The 17,648-nt window shown below is 45.1% G+C and overlaps 1 protein-coding gene across 1 annotated transcript in view; it reads left to right on the top strand.

The window, feature by feature from the left end:
- The window catches only part of pdlim2 (PDZ and LIM domain 2 (mystique)), a 36,502-nt gene that overhangs the window by 16,873 nt on the left and 1,981 nt on the right, over positions 1 to 17,648 (top strand). Inside the window, exons 6-9 of the mRNA XM_071923961.2 lie at positions 669 to 732; positions 12,167 to 12,285; positions 16,350 to 16,498; positions 17,463 to 17,574. Coding sequence (XP_071780062.1) covers positions 669 to 732; positions 12,167 to 12,285; positions 16,350 to 16,498; positions 17,463 to 17,574 — 444 coding nt within the window. The remainder of the gene's footprint in view (positions 1 to 668; positions 733 to 12,166; positions 12,286 to 16,349; positions 16,499 to 17,462; positions 17,575 to 17,648) is intronic.

The following is a 17,648-nucleotide window of genomic DNA, read 5'->3' as shown; positions in this document are numbered from 1 at the left end:
TATTTGTATTCCAAAAGAAGTGCTAGACATTTTAGGCGGACAGTAGAGTCTTTTTTAGAAATCTCACTGTTTAGATAGGCTTGTTTCTTGACAAAGGGTTGCAACAAGTGCTCCCTTGACTCCAAAACAGGCCCAGAGTCAATAGGTACGAGTGTAACAGACAGAAAGTGGAGCCATGGGATTGTTCTATAGTAACAAAGGATATGCACAGGATATCACATTCCACCGTTTTCATTCACATTAACAAAAGGCAGAATGTGGAACATTCACCACTCTTTCTCTCTGTGTGCCGATTTGTTGACTCTCCTGGCCCACTTTGTAGGCCACAGTTCAAACCCAAATCTACTCCTGAGTCTGGTCTGACCCGCCTCCCTGTCCTGCGCTTAGTTCATTTGAGTCTTGTCATAATACATAATTCTTAAGCATTAGTTATTAATAATATAATTCTTTCAGCATGCTTATATCAGCAAATGTAAAATTGTACTGTGTCTTTGCTATCTTATACATTTTGATACAACATTATTTTTAGGAACTGTTATTGTATTTCCATTCAAACTATGATAGTTCTCCTGAATGAATTGAAAATGTATTTTTAAGTGAAAATGTATGAATTAAAGTTTTTTTCATACGTATGCACCATTAATTCCCTGTTGTGTCCTCTACTTTAGTGTCCAGCTGCGCTCATGGTCTCCAGAGGAGAGGAGTCACAGGCTGTCAAGACCACTGTCACAGGTTGGTTTCTATTGGTTTTCATGGGGAGACCTGCTTGTTGCCAGCTAAGGCCTCTGTTTTGCTCCTTTTGTGATTTCTGCCATTGAAGCATCAGTTTTCTAGTTCCCAATGACTTTGTGAGATGTCACAAAGACATAATTGGCCACTCCTTGAGAAAAACACCACTGGATTGTCTTTTCTTTTACATGAGAACTATTGGGTTTGAGTGAGCATGAGATTAATGTTGCCCACAACCAGAAACAAGAGAGAAGAGTTTGCCCTGCTCCTAAATATGTGCTGTCACACCGATGGTCCATAAAGAATAAATTGTGGAAAAACTGGTGACTGTGAGCATATTCAGGATGATTCCCTGAGTATCATGGTACCTTAACTGGTTTAGGACCGATAGCTGTAGTATAATATACTGTAGAAGTGGATGTAAAAGTTCAGACAAATGTCATATGTGCCCACAAAGTCAATCTCCCATTAATTTATGGAGCTGCAGTTTTAGGCTGTACTTCACTTTAACAGTACAGATTAGAGTTTATAAGAATAACATATTTGAATTCTTTCCTCTCTTCTTGAAATCTTTTCCTCGAACGATTATGCTTCTGTGCCACAGAAGATGCCCTACAAAAGGTCTGGACTACAGCATATCGGGGCTTTACAGGAAAGGCAGGATGCAGACAAGTTTGACATTTTTATAGCAGGGAGTGTACAAACTGAAAGGTCAATCATTTGAAATATCTGACATTAAGCTGAACAACAATCTGGCAGTGTTTAATTCAGAGCCTACTGCAAGGAAGAAAACGATTTACTTTTCGTCAAAACAATGGCCTTAACCTTTACTTGCCTGCATGGAGAGTGACTCATTAGTCTCTTTAAGTGGTAAAATATGGACTTGGGGTTATCGTCAGATTGCTGCTCGAGTTTGCTACGCTTATTTACTGTTCCAGCAACAAGACCGAGAGAGGGGGACTAGGCGTCTGGAAAGACTTCAGTGAGTTAAAGAGAGAAAATGTTGTGGGAAAGTTCATCATGAGCTATTTCAGCTATGCCTAAATGCTCAGTCTCAAACTTCGGTCCCACTGAAGACTCAACATGGGAGATGACGGGGCAGGAAAAAACACACAGGACCTTTTAATGGCTCAAGGAATTCCAGTCATTTTTACAACTTGTGCGGACATTACATAAAGTTAGATAAATATGCCCCTTTCATCCAGAGGTTGGAACTTCAAAACATTCAAGCTCTCCATCTAAGCGGCCGCTGGCTGAGAAGGGCCATTTTGAAATTTCTCTTTGGGTTTGGGATTCTTTGTGTTGTTTACATGCTAAATGGGATTCAGATGCAGTATCACACACTATACTGTTCAATCCCTGAGAACGATAGCTTGCGTCAGCGTAGTTTGGATCCCTTTCACATGTGGAGAAAAAGGTGGTCCAGCCTAGTTAGGACTTAATTGCAGTCCAAGGGGGTCTTTTGAGGACATGATCATTACTTTCCTTTCCCTGAACAGTTTTGAACAATCTGTTTATTTCCTTAGTTAAGGAGCCCAATAAAAATGTTCTAATCAATCTTGCCTGCCAAATAAATCTGGTCCCAGCAAAGTACATTCTTTTAAGGATGGCAATAGATTCTCTCTTTCTATGTGAGTTAAAGGCTAATAACTATTTGATGTGATTTAAAGCCACTTGGCATGTTGACGTTGTTTTAAGGCCGGGAGGGTGCGGGGGATGACTGTGTATGTGAAACATGAATCAGCTGTCTGATTAGCTCGCTGTGTAGACAGATCCAAATGACACGGACGGGTTATGTGATGTTCGGTTGGACGACAGACGCCCCAGGCAGACAGCGGAGTGGAGACTATTAGCAGCTGTCTAGTGGCTGGGAGCTTTATGGAATGAGCCCCCAAACATGCTCCTCTGTCATGGCCGTCTGGGGCGGCCTTGCATGTTTGTGGTATTTATGGAGGCAGGTGGGCCAAAGGGCCTTGAATCTTTGGTCACCACACTGGGGGGGGTCTGTTTTCCCTTTTCTTCGCCACTTTAAATTCACTTCTCTCTTTTCCCTTGTTTTTCATCTTGTGTTGGAATCCATATCCTCTTTTTCGCCCCTCTGGGAGACATTGCATTCCTTCCATCTCCCTCTGCTCCAATATCAACTTGAGTTTGGCCTTTTTCTTTTTTTTTGACTTCATTTAGTGGCTTCGAATTAATACGAAGTAATAGGTTTGATTTGACAGGAATGCTGTTTTGAAATGTTGAATCAGTGCTGTATTGTCATACAAAGAGTTGAATTAGACCCTGTCCCTTCCCTTTTGCTGGGCTTAAAGCTGTTTTGGAGCACTTGCTCTGCTCTCTGTGCCTGACAGCCTCAGTGTTTACCACCATCCAGCCTAGTGGATGAGAGCAGGTTTTGGCCCGGGCTCTCCCTCCAAAGGATGTCTTCCCTCATTTTAAAGTGGCGACGAGCCTCCCGCCACGGTCGTGGGATTAGTGAGTGGGGTCCTTTCAGAGTGCTCGGCGGGGAAACGGCTGGGAAGAGGCCTGCCATGGACACACTGAGCGTTGTGCTGCTCTGGCTGGCAGGAACACAGCAGCCCAGTGAGCGCTGGGGCCGGGGCCTCCGTGACAAGGCCCTCTGTCCTGGCTGAGAGGTGCAGAGTGCTGCTGTATCAGGTGATCAGCCTCTCTGAAAAGCTCCTAAAAGGCTTTTCCACCCCTGTTTTGGCTCCCTGAGTGAAGAGAGTGGGATGCGCAACAGGATCCCCCATTTTCCAGGGTGTTGGATATCCTGAGAAAATGCCCCTGTACAATAGTGGCTGTGATGGCAGGGGCTCTGGAAGGCTGGTGTTGCTTTTTCCCCAGCGTCACAAGGCCTGTCGTTGTGCGATGGGAGCTGGAGGAGATGGTGGGGTGGGGTGGAGGGGGGGGGGGGGTGGACACTAGGGAGCCCTCTGACATTCCCAAACTGTACTTAAGCCATCACACCCCTCTGCCCTGCCCTTAGGCTGATCTAGCACAGCAATGCCCTTTGTGCCAGACTGAGTCCACACTGGCTGTCAGGGGGAAAGTGAGCCTGGTCTGCAGCACACATGGATAAAAATATGCAGAGAGTTGGCCGGCTGGAAAATGTTTCATACTTGTAAAGCTGCTGATCAGTCAAGTAGCATGCTTTTAACAAAATAAGGAATTGCATGACTTTCAAAGACACATTATTATTGAGTAAAAATACTTCATTGCATTGAGTGCACTCTGTCTTCATGCCTATGTAGTTTGTGTGTGTTTGTCTTGGTTTCTGTCTGTGGTTGGTGTATTTAAACAGCCTATGATGTATTGTCATTTTTAACCTGGTTGTGAAACAAATTTCCCTTTGGGACAATAAGGTCTGCCTTGACCTTCACATTGCCCATACTGTATACATTTGGCCATGTGAATGAATGTCTTTAGGAAGTCTGTAGATCTTGATCAAGATTTCAAAAGGGCAGCAGGGTGGCATAGTGAGTAGGGAGAGTGACCTTTAACCAGAAGGTGTGGGTTCAAGCCTCTGTGACAGGAAGCATCCTCCCTGCTGAAGTGTCTTTGAGCAAGACACTGAATCTCTACCAGCTCAAGAACTGCTGTTCTTCAGCTGAGCCTGACCTCTGACCTCCCTGTGGGGGGTGCAAGCACAGAGAACTTTTCCTTCGGGGATCAATACAGTGTTGGGAAAGTCATTGGTGCACAAAAATCTGTATTGCTCTATACTGTGGATATTGTGGAAATCCCTGTGACCCAGAATAGGAATAAGCGGGTAAAGACAGTAAATGAATGAATGACTATTGTGGAAAGTTTATTATACTAAAGTTGTTTTGATGCACTCTTACTAGGCATGACATTGTCCTCTGTAGTCTCGTTTTGTCATGCCGCGACATGACTGGCTGTGTTTACGGGCTTTCGTATTTGCTGGCTCACCACCACGACAAAAAGAGGAGGGACATCCCAGATTCCTGGAAGTCGGGTGTGAGGTTGTATCTGAGCAGGCAGGCCACCTTCATGATTCAGAGCAAAGCAGAGCATCTGTTTATAACATCAGGAAGTGACCAAAACAGGATCTCTGTTGGGATGAGCAGGGCCAAAACCAGGCCGCTTTTCACAAGACACGGGCCGTCACCGGGCCATTAGGACCGGGCTCCCAGTCTGGGTTTCCAGTTGCTGCACTTTGAGGTTCCTGAGGGTTGCCTTGGTGGGCTGCCTCATCCTGTGCTGGGATAGGGTGGTTGCTGTATAAATAACCCTCCTAGTGCAGGATGGCCAGCTGCTGCAGGGTGACAGTCAGTGCGGGGCCCGTGCAGACCAGAGTGTTCCTCTCTCTACCAAACTGGGTGGGGTGACCTTGGCTGGATGACATGTATCGCTGAGCTCTTTATCCAGAGAGGGCAGGCCAATTATCCATCCATCCATCTATCCATCCATCTGTGCATCTGTCTATCCATTCATCTGTCGGTCTCACAGCAGGCCAGCCTGCACGCCAGCTACTGGCTTTGTCCTGGTCTATTTTGGAGGTTGTGGTGGATCGGAGTGCAAAGCTGCGGTCGTAGCCTTGGAGCAGAAATGGAGGCTTGGCATTCGGAAATAGAACTATCAGTTTATGTTTTTCAAATGGAGTCAAAATTTTACATTTCATTTTGCACAATCTGCTAGAAAGAAATGAAAGTATTTGAAGTCATTATCTTCCAAATCGATGACTGGAAGAGGTAAATTCACCTTCTCCTTCACCACCAAATACACAGACACATGCACATCTTTCTCTCGAAGACGGTGGTTGGGAATGATGTGCTATTTCAGGTCTGACATGAGCGGGGCTGCTGTTTGGTTTGGCAGGCGGTCGGTGCGCTGTCTGACGGAGGCAAGCCGAGCCAGTGTGTGGGGGGGTGGCGCTGGCGGCGGCTACGGTGCAGGGATGTTTTCTCTTCTCCTCACAGTGAGCTCTGTGAGTGGACAGAGCGAGGCCTTTTCACGTGGACTCGAAGCCGTTAAGCTCGGGGTCCATTGTGGCCCCTGGACGGGCAGCGTGCCTCCCCTCATCCCCGCTGATTGATCAGCATGCCTGTTTTTCTTTCCCCTGAAGTGGAAAAGCAAACTGGGGCACTTCTGATTCCCCTTGCCGTCCAGGCCCCCGGGCGCACTCATGGGGACACTCACCCTGCTAGTTTTTATGGGGGAATGTTGGCCGGGAGAGATGGGCCTTTTTACTAGTTAGTGCTGTTTACGAAGGTGGTTGAGCGGTATGTCAACATTCCATAAGTTGTTGTCAAGGGAACCATGTGAATAACGACCTCTTAGTGTATTCATGCCAGCAAAAACAGACACGTCAGCATAAATTCCCCCAATTTTACAGAGGACAACACCTTGAGTTTGGCATAATGGTTACTATGGCTCCATTTGTTGCTCATAAATCATAATTGTTAAGCTGGTAAAATAGCATCTGCAGCTAACACTCCAGAATAATTCTGCTACAGTCAGACACCATAAATGTCTATCTTGCCGACATTTGAGATTTATGCTTCAGCCATTAACTGAACTTCCTATAGAAATATGAGTATTAGGCTGTAGTCCATCATATAGTGCTGCATGTTAAGCTATATCGTAGTCCTATATCATACTGCACAATTACTGTACCTCTGTGTGGAACCACAGAGTGAGAAAGACCAGATGGTTTCTGTCAGCTTGTGTAATATAGGCCACATCTAATTACTGGCGTTGTGATCCTGTCAGGCTCATTAACCATTAGGTAGGCTTAGACTGAGCAGTATCACTTTTATGGAGGGATTTTGACAGATGAGCTGTTAAGCAAGTGGCATCACATTTAGACCTCCCAGCACATGAAGAAAATTTCTTTCTTTTTTTGATTCTGATGCCTATGATTAGCACACTCAGTTTAAATCCTGGCTGTTTCTTTCCCCCTTTCATTGTTATGCTGTGTATATGAGAGGGTGGATGCAGGCAATCATAAATTAAACGTATCGTGAAGTCCAGCAATTTAGTCCAACCCTAATGAACTCCAGATGTCTAATGAGCTTGATATGCTGTTCCAGTCGGAGCCTTGTGGGGAATTTAATAGGGATGAAAAATGTGTTGCTTGTAGCGCCCTCCATGGATAAATAAATGCTCAGCCTTGTATTCGTTACCCACTGTATCTCCGCCTTTTGGTGGCAGTCTGGGCGAGTGCTCCCCTCAGACCACCTACACTACGATCACATGAGACGGCTTTGGCTTGTCATAGGGGTCTGATGGGATTTGCTGTGTGAGTGTGTTGTGAGGAGGGTAGGGGCACATTCACATTTACACTCATAAGCGCTCAATTATGTTGCACCAACAGACAAACTACTACCTGATGTATAAACATGTCTTGTAACATTCACTTGTGAACTCTTTGATGTATTATTACTGTTCACTTGCACTGACATTGGGTTGAGGTTGGAAATTGTGCGTGTTGTTGTAGCCTGACAGGCAGTAAGTTAAAAACAAAATGGAGTCCTGTCACAGCTGACAATGGCGACAGCACATAGAATAAATTATGCTCACAGCCATCCTGTTGTCTCCATCTCTCTACCGTTCATTTGGCCTCTAATCTTGTACATATGGTTTATATCAGGAGCAGTCTGATGGTGTGTGGCCATGGTGAGTGATGGAGACACGGGGGGAGATGGAGGGCCAGCCTGTTATTAGCACTGGCATCATCAAGAATCTCTGTCACTTTATTCCATGTTATTGAACACGGTATTGTGTAAGCCGAGACCAATATGGGATGTATATTAAAGGATTGAGCTTGGCTTCTGATGGCTCAATGTATGCAGTATGGACTGTGTACTATGGGTTTTGCTGCAATAGGAAATATTGGAAAGGAAAGCAACATTTGCTATTAAAAGGATTGAATTAAACAATTTCTACCCTTTTTAAGGGACATGTAACTTGAGCCCTAAGCTGACAAAATGATAATACTTTTGCTGACTGGATCCTCTACATTTTAGAGATATTAAATGTTGAACTTGAAGTTGAAAATGGATATATAGAGTTGTGGAAATGAACTGTTGACATGGAACAGCCTCCCTATAGGAGCACTGAGAGTGTTGGCAGTGCTGGTATGGGGTCTCAATTTGTTTTGACCTGGTGGAGAGCGTATGGCAGCCATGCTAATGGGACTCTAACACCATGGTGTCGGGGCGCAGCTGGAGTTTACACTCCCAGTGAGCTTTAGTCAGCCTGTAACCCCGAGCCCGTAGGCCGAGCCATATCACCAATCATATCAGCACTCCAGACCTCAGACCTCCCCTATAAAGCCACTCTGCTGGGATATGAACCCATAAAAAGGTGAAGAATGTTAATTACATGGATTTTGATATAAAGTGATGCCCTGTGCTACATCGTGTTTTATTCTAAACAGAATGTGGACACAGCAACGCACCATCGAACAGACATAATTACAAGGCAGGGTCCATCAGTGACAGTGGATAACGAGCAGGTTAGCCTCAGCCTCAGGTCTTTGCACAGGACCTCCACGAATGTACACTGCTGCATAGGAAACACTGTACACAGCTCTGATTATTACCCAGCCCAGGATGTCTGCTGTCCCCCGCCTCATTGTACTGCAGCAGTCATGTCTGTGGCGGAGACAGTGAATGAGCAGTTATAGCACTTTCTTATAGCAGTACCAAGCGTCCCAAAATAAAAGCTCCTCTAAGCATCTCTCCTGTGTGCCGCTGGCCCATGCCCTGTAATTGAAGCTGCAGGGTGGTAATGATGATGATGCAGAGTGGCTCGCTTGGAGCCAGACTGAAGGCTCCTCCACTGGCAGTGTCCCCAACGTCTCCCATGGGCCTTGATCTGAAACAGCTGCCCTCGCTTCAGTTCACCATTTCCTGTTTGTTTGTGTCTTCAAGCAGCCAATCCTAGACAGAGGCTTGTTTGTGTTTTAGAGCGCTTCTCTTGCCTGTTTGGCTGTCTCTCCTCCTCCATTTTTCCCTCCCTCTCCCTCCTACAACAAGTCTCTTCCTGAACATCAGCCAGTCACACTCTGACTCACTCATTCATTCACTTAAATCTATCATGTCAAGTTCAATTTATTTATAAAGTGCTTTTAACAAAACGGGTTAATCCCAAAGTGCTGTACAGAGCAACAGAGGACATAAATACAAATGTAAAAACAAGAGGAAAACAAAAACATCACAAGTTTTACTACATGAGGCTGGAGCTTGTGTTGGTATTCACTCACATTCTCATGCACTCACACATCCTCTAAATACAAAACACTGAGTGACAGAGTTATGGTTTGCAAAGTGAATTGGTAGACATGTTATTGTATACACACCTCTAGGCCAGTGCAGCATACCAGTGACGTGCCCTAATGACCCCAGGCATGTTAACTGCAAGCTCCTGATTACAGTTCAGACTTCAGAGCAGCTCTAATCAGGGCTTCCTCCTCCAGCCAGCCACAGGAACCAGATAGAATTGGCTGATGATTTTCCCCAATGCTCTCTCCCATCTCTGAACCATACTCCCTTTCCAAGGCAAAATAATAGGCTTTCCTCGGCCGTGCCCCTCCCTAAATTTCTTGGTGCATGAGACATGGGGGCTTTGTTGGCACTGCCATGGTGCAGTTTCCCACAAGCGTCTTGGGTCTGAGATCAACCATGTGTAATGGCTTGCAATGGAACAGTGATGATTTTAGCACAAAGATGGCTTTGGGGAACCCAGTCTAAGGCAGTTGCCAGCAATGCCATGGTTACTGCTATAAAAGGCCTGAAGCCGGGGATATAGAATGGATGGCGATGATGGGAGAACTCCTCTGTTGGTGCAGACAAAGTTTTCTGGACCTTCTAAGGTCAAGCTCAATCACAGCTGCATACTCCCTGTCGCTGTGGAACGCTTGTTTTTTTTCTCTCTTCTGTTTGTTGCTTTTGTGTTTTTTCTTTACTTCATTGCATTCCTCTTGAGTCCCATAGATCAGAGTTGCGATTAGAGCCCTAAATCACTGGCTTCGCTTACACTGTTTGGAGACGGGGCCTCAGGAGCTTACTGACAGCAGGTTTCTCCTGTTGATGGAGAGCACGGAGATTCACATTCTAGATTAGGACTCGATAACTTAATCAGTAGCCAGACATTTATATAACATCTAGCTGTGGGTTGCATTACTGCAGATTCATGTGCACATACTGTGTGGCTTCGCTAGGCCTTTCTGGAAGAATCCCTGAAGCAAGTATGCCTATCAGGTATATGCCCTTTAGATTGGTTCACAGCAGGAGAGCACATGGATACATCCATTCCTACCCCGATGATATGGAATATGTGATCTTATGAGCCTGCTGTTATTGTGTTAGGTTTATCCAGGGAGGAATCGCAGGGAGACGTCCCAGTGATCGTTTCTGGTAAAGGCTTCCTGGCACGCACCACTGATCTACCCACTCACTAAGGAAAAAGAAAAGGAAAATTGGACTCAATTGAGAACAGAGACATTCAGCAACGTTCAAAGAGTTGCTGAATTGGAAGCGGGTGCTGCTGGCATTGGAGAAACAATCGTTGACTCAACCAGTGCCACTGTCTTAGCGTTAAGCTCCACAGCATCAGCTCCAGCTCGAGTCTCAGACGTGTACTGGTTCTGAGAGCCGGGTGGAGACGTTTCTCCCTTGGATGGAGCTTCTGCACCGCTGATGCCAACTGGTGACGGTCAAGGGAGGGGAAGGCAGGGAGCTGTGATGTGAAGGCCGTACTCTTGAGTTGTCTATGGGCTTTTTGATTCGCAGTCTTTTCCTGGACTGGGCACAGGCCTGAAATAAAGTAATAGCTTTGTTTCCCCTGCAGACTGGAACTTGTGAAACAGCTTTTGGAGGCTTGTTCCTCTTTTCACAGAGTTCTGTTATTACTTTCAGCATCGCAGGTAGGAGTGCGCTGAGCATGTTGTATGGGATCTGTAACTGGCCACTATTGCAGGTGGACACGGTTAGATGCAAGACCGAGTGTTGTGGTTAAAGCAATTTGTTTGTTGGGATTCCTGACAGTAAAAATGTCTGGGTTGAGTTATGTGCTGCCCAGACTTGGACCAGGTGTGCTGAGTGTTCAGGGTGCACATGTGCCTGCCTGGGGTCAATTACACTATGAGCACGCACTAACACCACACAGGAAAAATAATTCTCTCTCTCTCTCTCTCTCTCTCTCTCTCTCTCTCTCTCTCTCTCTCTCTCTCTCTCTCTCTCTCTCTCTCTCTCTCTCTCTCTCATAATCCAACCTTTGCTCCTGATGTTGTTAGCTCTGCTCTTTGGTTTCTCCTAAGTACAGCTGCAATAAAAAAAAATGGCATTGGCACAACCACTGAGACATTACTTTTATGAGCTTCTGCATACAGTAGGTATGTAGCGCCCTCTTGTGTCAAATGTTGAACAACATCATTTGGCAAAACCGAACAGTTATGTACAGGAGTGTAATTCAGATAGGAAAGTCAGTAAAACATCTTAGTCCTGGCAAGGTGAATAAAGTTCATAAAGGAAGGAAAATTGTTCAGAACTACCTTGCATAATTGTGAGACTTGCGCTGCATCTGGAGCCCATGGAAGTACATGTGGGCTCTGCCTTCCCCTTCAAACGAACACTGGAGTCAGTGCCAAACATCTGTTACCATGCAAATAATAATCTGTCATCTTGCTGAGGGGCTGAATTCCAGCTCAGATGTAAATGGCAATCAAAAGATAACGATGTTGCTGCAGGTTGGCTGTGATTGTTAAATAAATGTGAGATTGATCAGGAGGGAGAACCAACAGAATAGGAATGCTGGGCGTGGCTCAACCGGTAGAAACCTTCTTTGTCAAAAACTATGACAAAGTATACCCTTTTATCATGGGTGCTCAAAAATGGAGTGGTAGAAATTCACAGGTTTCACCCAAATCTGAAAATGATGAAGTAGAGAGAAGACTGGAGACGTCCCAGGAGACACCAGTATGTGGTGTTTCTCCATCTGGAGATTGTTTAAGCTCCCGTTCTGATCCTGACTGACTATATCCTACATGATGGTGTGTCAGGCTTTGTTTTATTCCAGGTTGTCAAGACATACAGCCTCCTACTGTACACGGCCTCACCAGATTTAGAGCTTCCTGAAATAAGGAAGTTCCATTTGTTCAATGCCAACACATTGCTCGGTGGAGCGGTGATCTAGAAATATTGCCGGTAAATTCCTTGGCTCTGAGGTGAACATAGCTCTGAGTTTGACTCATCTTACAGTAATATTGCATCACGGTCTGAGCTCTCGCACACATGTACAGCCTCAACAGGTTTCCCAACTCTGAACTGCAAGGCTGCTTTCAGCTGCTGCAGGTGGTTTGACTTAACAGTCAGAGGTACTTTCAGATCTGACCTCCCTCACCTCTCTGTCTCTCTCTCACTCTCCCTCTTTCTCTTTCTTTGTCTCCCTCCCTCTCCCCCCACAGGAGTTTTTCTCTTCAGACAATAGAAATAACTCTGTGTCCAGTCGAACTCCCACCCCACCAGGACGCTACTCGCCCCACAGCCCCATCGACCGGGATCTACCCATGTCCCCCAGACGCAGGTAAACACCACTCGCATCTCATACATCAGCTCTGCAGAAGTAGTGTAATGCTTGTCAGCTGTGAGCATCTTGGCAGGTGTTTTCTATGACTGTCATGGATACAGACAACACATCTAATCTTTTAATGCCACCTTTTGTTGAAACGACAAATGGTTTGGAGTAGAAATATGTTTGGCATTAATATAGAGGCTTGCAAATCTAAACAGATGAAACTTTTTAACCAGTGACTGTACCTTTCTGTTGGAGAAACGGAAACAAAGACAACCTTGCGTATTGCGTGCTAACCTCATCAGATAGTCCACCAAATGTGCTTACAATCCACAAAATGTGCAAAATCCAAAACACTATCTGCGTAACACTATTTATGATTCCCTGCAAACATAATGTGCATGGAATAAAGATAACTCCCATTTTATTTTTGTCATGAAATGCAAATAAAACGGCAAGCTCTTACTGAAACGTTTATCAAAAGCCATTATTACAGTCCACTGTTAGTTGTACTGTAGTTGTACATTAGCATCCACACCATGTGATTCCTCCTGAGAAATAGAGGTATACTTATAAATCTTGCATATCTTTTATTAATAGTAGAACTATGGAGCCCTAACTTACTGAAAGTGTATAATGCCCAAGTAGTCATTCAGTGCCATCTGCAGGCCAACGGGGGATACAACCACAGGTTCAAGCCTAACAAATCAATATCAGCTGGCCACTAGAAGCTTAAAGTCAGTTCAGACATCCATAGTTCAGCAATGACTTAAGTCCTACATCACTTACCTCCACATCAGAGCATGTAGATGCTTGCCAGCACTGCTGCCAAGCATAAAAAGATAGAGACTTACCTCAAACAATTGACACGAGTTTATAAACAAAACAACCAAAACATGGAGAAAATTAATTTCCCAGAATTCACAGGATGCATTGCTACAGCCTAGAAAAGCTCAAAGATGGACACTTTCAACATACTGAATACTAATGGTCTCACAGCTGTTATGGATGTGACTTGTGTTGGATGTACTTTGCATTTTCCTGCTTGGCCCCCCCTCTGGTAAGATGATGTAGCTGTAATTTGACACATTTCCCAGCGTGGAGGTGCTGCCTTCTCAACATTAATGGACTCAACAATATGCTCTTTGTCAGTTTGCCTCACAAGACTTCATGGGATTATTTACTGTGCAAAACATCCCAGAACAGAAACTAAAATCTTCCATGTAGCTTCTCAGATAGTCTTTTGTCTCCATCCCCTCTGCTGGAGAGCCTGGTGCCTGTGTGTTCACAGTGTGGGAGGGTTGACTTTGGCCCAAATTCCCCCTCGGCCAACCAAGGCTGTTGGTATGACGTGTCAGCAGCTGGAATCAAATCCAGCCACCCCATATCCCCAAAAAGTCTGACTTTACTTCTCCCCCTAATTGGCCCCCAGTCTGGAGACCCCAGCCTGCACACCAGGCCTCTCCCCCCTCCAACACAGCCAATCACAGGCTCAGTGACACCCATTTACCCGCCCCTTTTTCTGGCTGGGCCAATGAGCTGCAGCCGAGGGGCACACCTTTCAGTCAGACTCTTGTTCTTCTTCTGTCTCCTCTGGTGTAGACAGAGGTGTGTGTTTTGCATCTGTGTGTGTACGCATGTATGTGCTTATGTTTCTTTTCTTCTCTTTTTTGTATGTACTGAGCAGCTATAGCAGTGTTAGACGTGCAGGGACTATTATCGGAAAGAATAGTTGTGCTAACTCTCTGTGTTCCCTCTCTGTTTCTGAGGTGAGTCTTGTCAGAGTTTTATTTGATTTCTCTTTCCATGAGTTGAGGATTTGTTGGTTTAGATTTCTGTGTTTAGACTGTGAGGAAGCTGGTCAGACACCTCCATTGTCCTGATTTTCAAAAATGTGGTTTGCCTTTAACATAGTGATCCTATCTGTGTTTTGGCTACACGCATTCTGAGTCTTGCTTGCAGACTTGTGCTTTTACTAGATCATAATCATGGGTCCTCTGTGCCGAGTGTGGCTATGGAAACCAGCGACAAGTTTGTCTCTGATGTAGACATTCCATAAATGTGTTTTAAGTGTTTGGCGATTCCTAGACGACAAAGGTTCTCTGCTACTTTGTGAAATTTAGAAGCTTTCATTGCAAATCCATGTACTTGGGTGTTGTTCAGTGGGCGTTCAGATGAATGCCTTTCTTTCTGACCCTCACTTCTGCTGTTATTTGTTTTGCTCCCATTCGACCTAGACTTTCCATTTGTTTTGAGATTGCATGTCAGAAGGGATGGTGAGAGAGGCGTACAGGGAAATGGATTGCTGAGGGTGGAGCTGAGCATGTGGAGAACTTGGAGGGTGTGCGTAGAGGTCTGTTTTCAATTTGAACCATGTTCAGGGATGCAGAGGAAAGGGCCTGAGCATTGGCTTCGGCCACACATTCAGTGTCTTGTCTGTTTGCCATCTCCTGTTTCAGCCATGTTAATTTAGTTGGAAGCAAGCTCCAAAAGCTGACAAAAGGCAGGCAGAAAGTACGCACATAACAACAAACAAACAAACACACACATACACATACACACCAATACGCACACATAGTTCATAAAACGTGTACACTGGATACATGTTGCATGCAGTTCTACTATATATGCAACCACACGTATAATACACTCCACACGTAATCCTGTCCTTTTAACTAAGCTTTAGCAGTAGTGATTATAGGGATTAGAGGGTTTATATGTGCTGCTTGTACATTAAAATCATGGTAAGCCACTCTAAAACAGAGAGTTTAAATTGATTGGTAGGGCGTTCTCTATTTGAGCAGATTTTCACACCACAGGTGTAAGTTGAACAGTAAATATTTGGGCAGGTCTACTTAACCTTGGCATGTGACAACAGATGGGCCAACCCAGATCAAGTGAGTTGACTGATTCTGGCTGACAGCTGAGCTGGGAGGTTCTGCTCAGTTGGCTACAGGTGAATGGCAATAAACCACACCTGGGCCTGTCTGGCTGAGGGTCTGTACCTGGCCAACCGGTTCCTACTGAAGCGACGCTCGCAAGCTCTCCAGGCAACAGCACTGACACGAGGACGCACTTTGTGTCTCTTTTTTCTGTGCTTACCAATATCTCTCTCAGTCTAATTTTTTTGTGGATATGTTTCTCAACCAGAGTCAGAGATAGAGTAGGGAGGGATTGGTATTGCAACCACACAGTAAGTATGGAAGGAGCAGTAAAAAATAACCACTTTTCCACCACGCCAGGGGTTAAGAATTTGCTTGTAAAAGGAGCCACTGTGCTTTTTGCTAATCTGTTAATTAGCTGGCAGCATAAACTACCCTTAGGTGTCAATGCTCCCTAAACTATTTGCCCCCCTCCTGTCCTCTGATTGGTTGGAAGTGACCACAAGACTCGGTTTACTCACAAGTAGTTTGCCTTCAAGCAAAAAGATGTCTTGTTAACTCGTCCATGTGCTACAGTGTATGTGGTGGTGGGATGGTGTTTGGCCGTGCAGTAGACCAAGTCGTACATGGTAGGTTATTATTTTCCTGCCTGTTATTTTCCATCAACGGATGCTTTGAGTCAGGCAGTGGGATCTTCTAATTTATTTGCACAATCATGGCTGCTGGTATGGACATCTGGAAAGATTTAAGCACTGCTACGTTACATCAGAAACGTTTTCACACACTACATAGATAACTTATAGTGTTAGCTGCGATATCTTATACACAGTTATTTTCATTATGTCCTCTTTACCTTTGCCTAGAGGCCATTTTGAGAGTTAGAACAGTGCCTCTTGTAAGTGGATAGGAGAGGGATCCAGCCTAGTGTTGAGTGTATGCAGTGAGATTGGACACTGGCTTTGGCCTCTTGCCTGCGGTGTGCAATCTAGACTTTATGCTCAGAGGTCAAAGTCACAGCCTGCTGCTGCCCCTGCCTTCATTTCCTCTGGATTCTGTCGAACCAGCCTCACAGACTCACAAGGCTTTCACAATGTACATGTTAGATTGAACACATTACCAAGAGCCGTATGTAGCCTATGTATGGATTTAGGGAATCTGCTTACCTGTGATGTTTTTCTTTTGCTCTTCCTACAGCAGTTCGAGCTCTGACTTTGCCATGCAGAGGTTTGACAGGGACTCGGAGGTGTACAAGATGATCCAGGAGAATAAGGAGTCTCGCACGCCTCCGCGTCAGTCCAACACCTTCCGCATGCTGCAAGAGGTTCTGGAGGCCGATGAGAAAGGTCAGAAGAACACAGCTTCATGAACACATATAAATAAAAGGGAAAAATGCCTGTTTCATCTGCCGTGACAGACACAATCATGTACTTCAGTGAATCAAAAAAGATAATTTTGATCAAACGTTTTCTTATGTAAAATTAGTCTACTGAAAGAATTAAATGAGCCTGTGTTAATGGCGGCACATATAACATCATTCAATATGAAATATACAGCTTTGCACGGAGAAGCAAAAAGCAATCGTGCTGCATCTTTTAGATTTTCACATATATTTTTGATGGGCTGCTGGTATATCTTATGCCTTTCAGGGGTTCTTCTCAGATTACAGCTATTATGTCAAACTCAACATAATTTACAACAGCTCAGGCGGTTGTTTCGCATGCAGCATCTCCATCTTGAACCCATTCCTGTCAAATGTGTATCACGCAGAACAAGAGACAGTGAGTTCTTGAATGGTGACTAAGACTTGCATATGGCCGTCACCTGTGCTGGATGGAGAGAAAAGCACTCCTGTGTGCAGCTCTTATTGTGAACAGCCCACTGTGGAATGCAGTTGTGCTCTTTTTTTTTTTTCTTTCTTCCTTTGCTTTGACAAATGGCAGAGGGAATAAATCCAACTGGTAATAACAGTTTTTCATGACGTGATAACGACCGATGTGAGGACACCCATTTCATGAAGCGAGTCCCCTGGGTGATGAACTAGTGATGACTGGTGGGGAACACAAACAAGCTCAAAAGGAGGAGGAGGAGGAGGAGGAGGATAGAGATAGAGATTTAGCACTGACAGAGGGCGATGAAGACAAAGTGTTGATGTGATAAACAGGTTGTCAGAGAGAGAGGTACAAACCTGTCATGACTTCTAATGAGCAGCTGTGAATGAGGCCGCTTCTAGCTGTGTTGATTCTGACTCCCTGTGTGTGTGTGTGTGTGTGTGTGTGTGTGTGTGTTTGTGTTTGCTTGACTATCCAGAGGCAGCTTTGCGGTTCCCAGGGAAGCTGTCGCCCAACCCCCCCAAACCCAGCGCATCAGTGGGAGGAGTCAACAAATACCACACCTGTGAGAAGTGTGGCACCAGCATTGTGTAAGAGTCCGTTAAACTTGTCACATGTTCACTGGGATAACACACTGTGGGTGTGTGAGTCATCACAATGATAA

Source organism: Centroberyx gerrardi, chromosome 8 (genome assembly GCF_048128805.1).
Source record: "Centroberyx gerrardi isolate f3 chromosome 8, fCenGer3.hap1.cur.20231027, whole genome shotgun sequence".
NCBI lineage: Eukaryota > Metazoa > Chordata > Actinopteri > Beryciformes > Berycidae > Centroberyx > Centroberyx gerrardi.
Note: the sequence above shows the minus strand (reverse complement) of the source record. Positions and strands in the feature narration are given on the sequence as shown.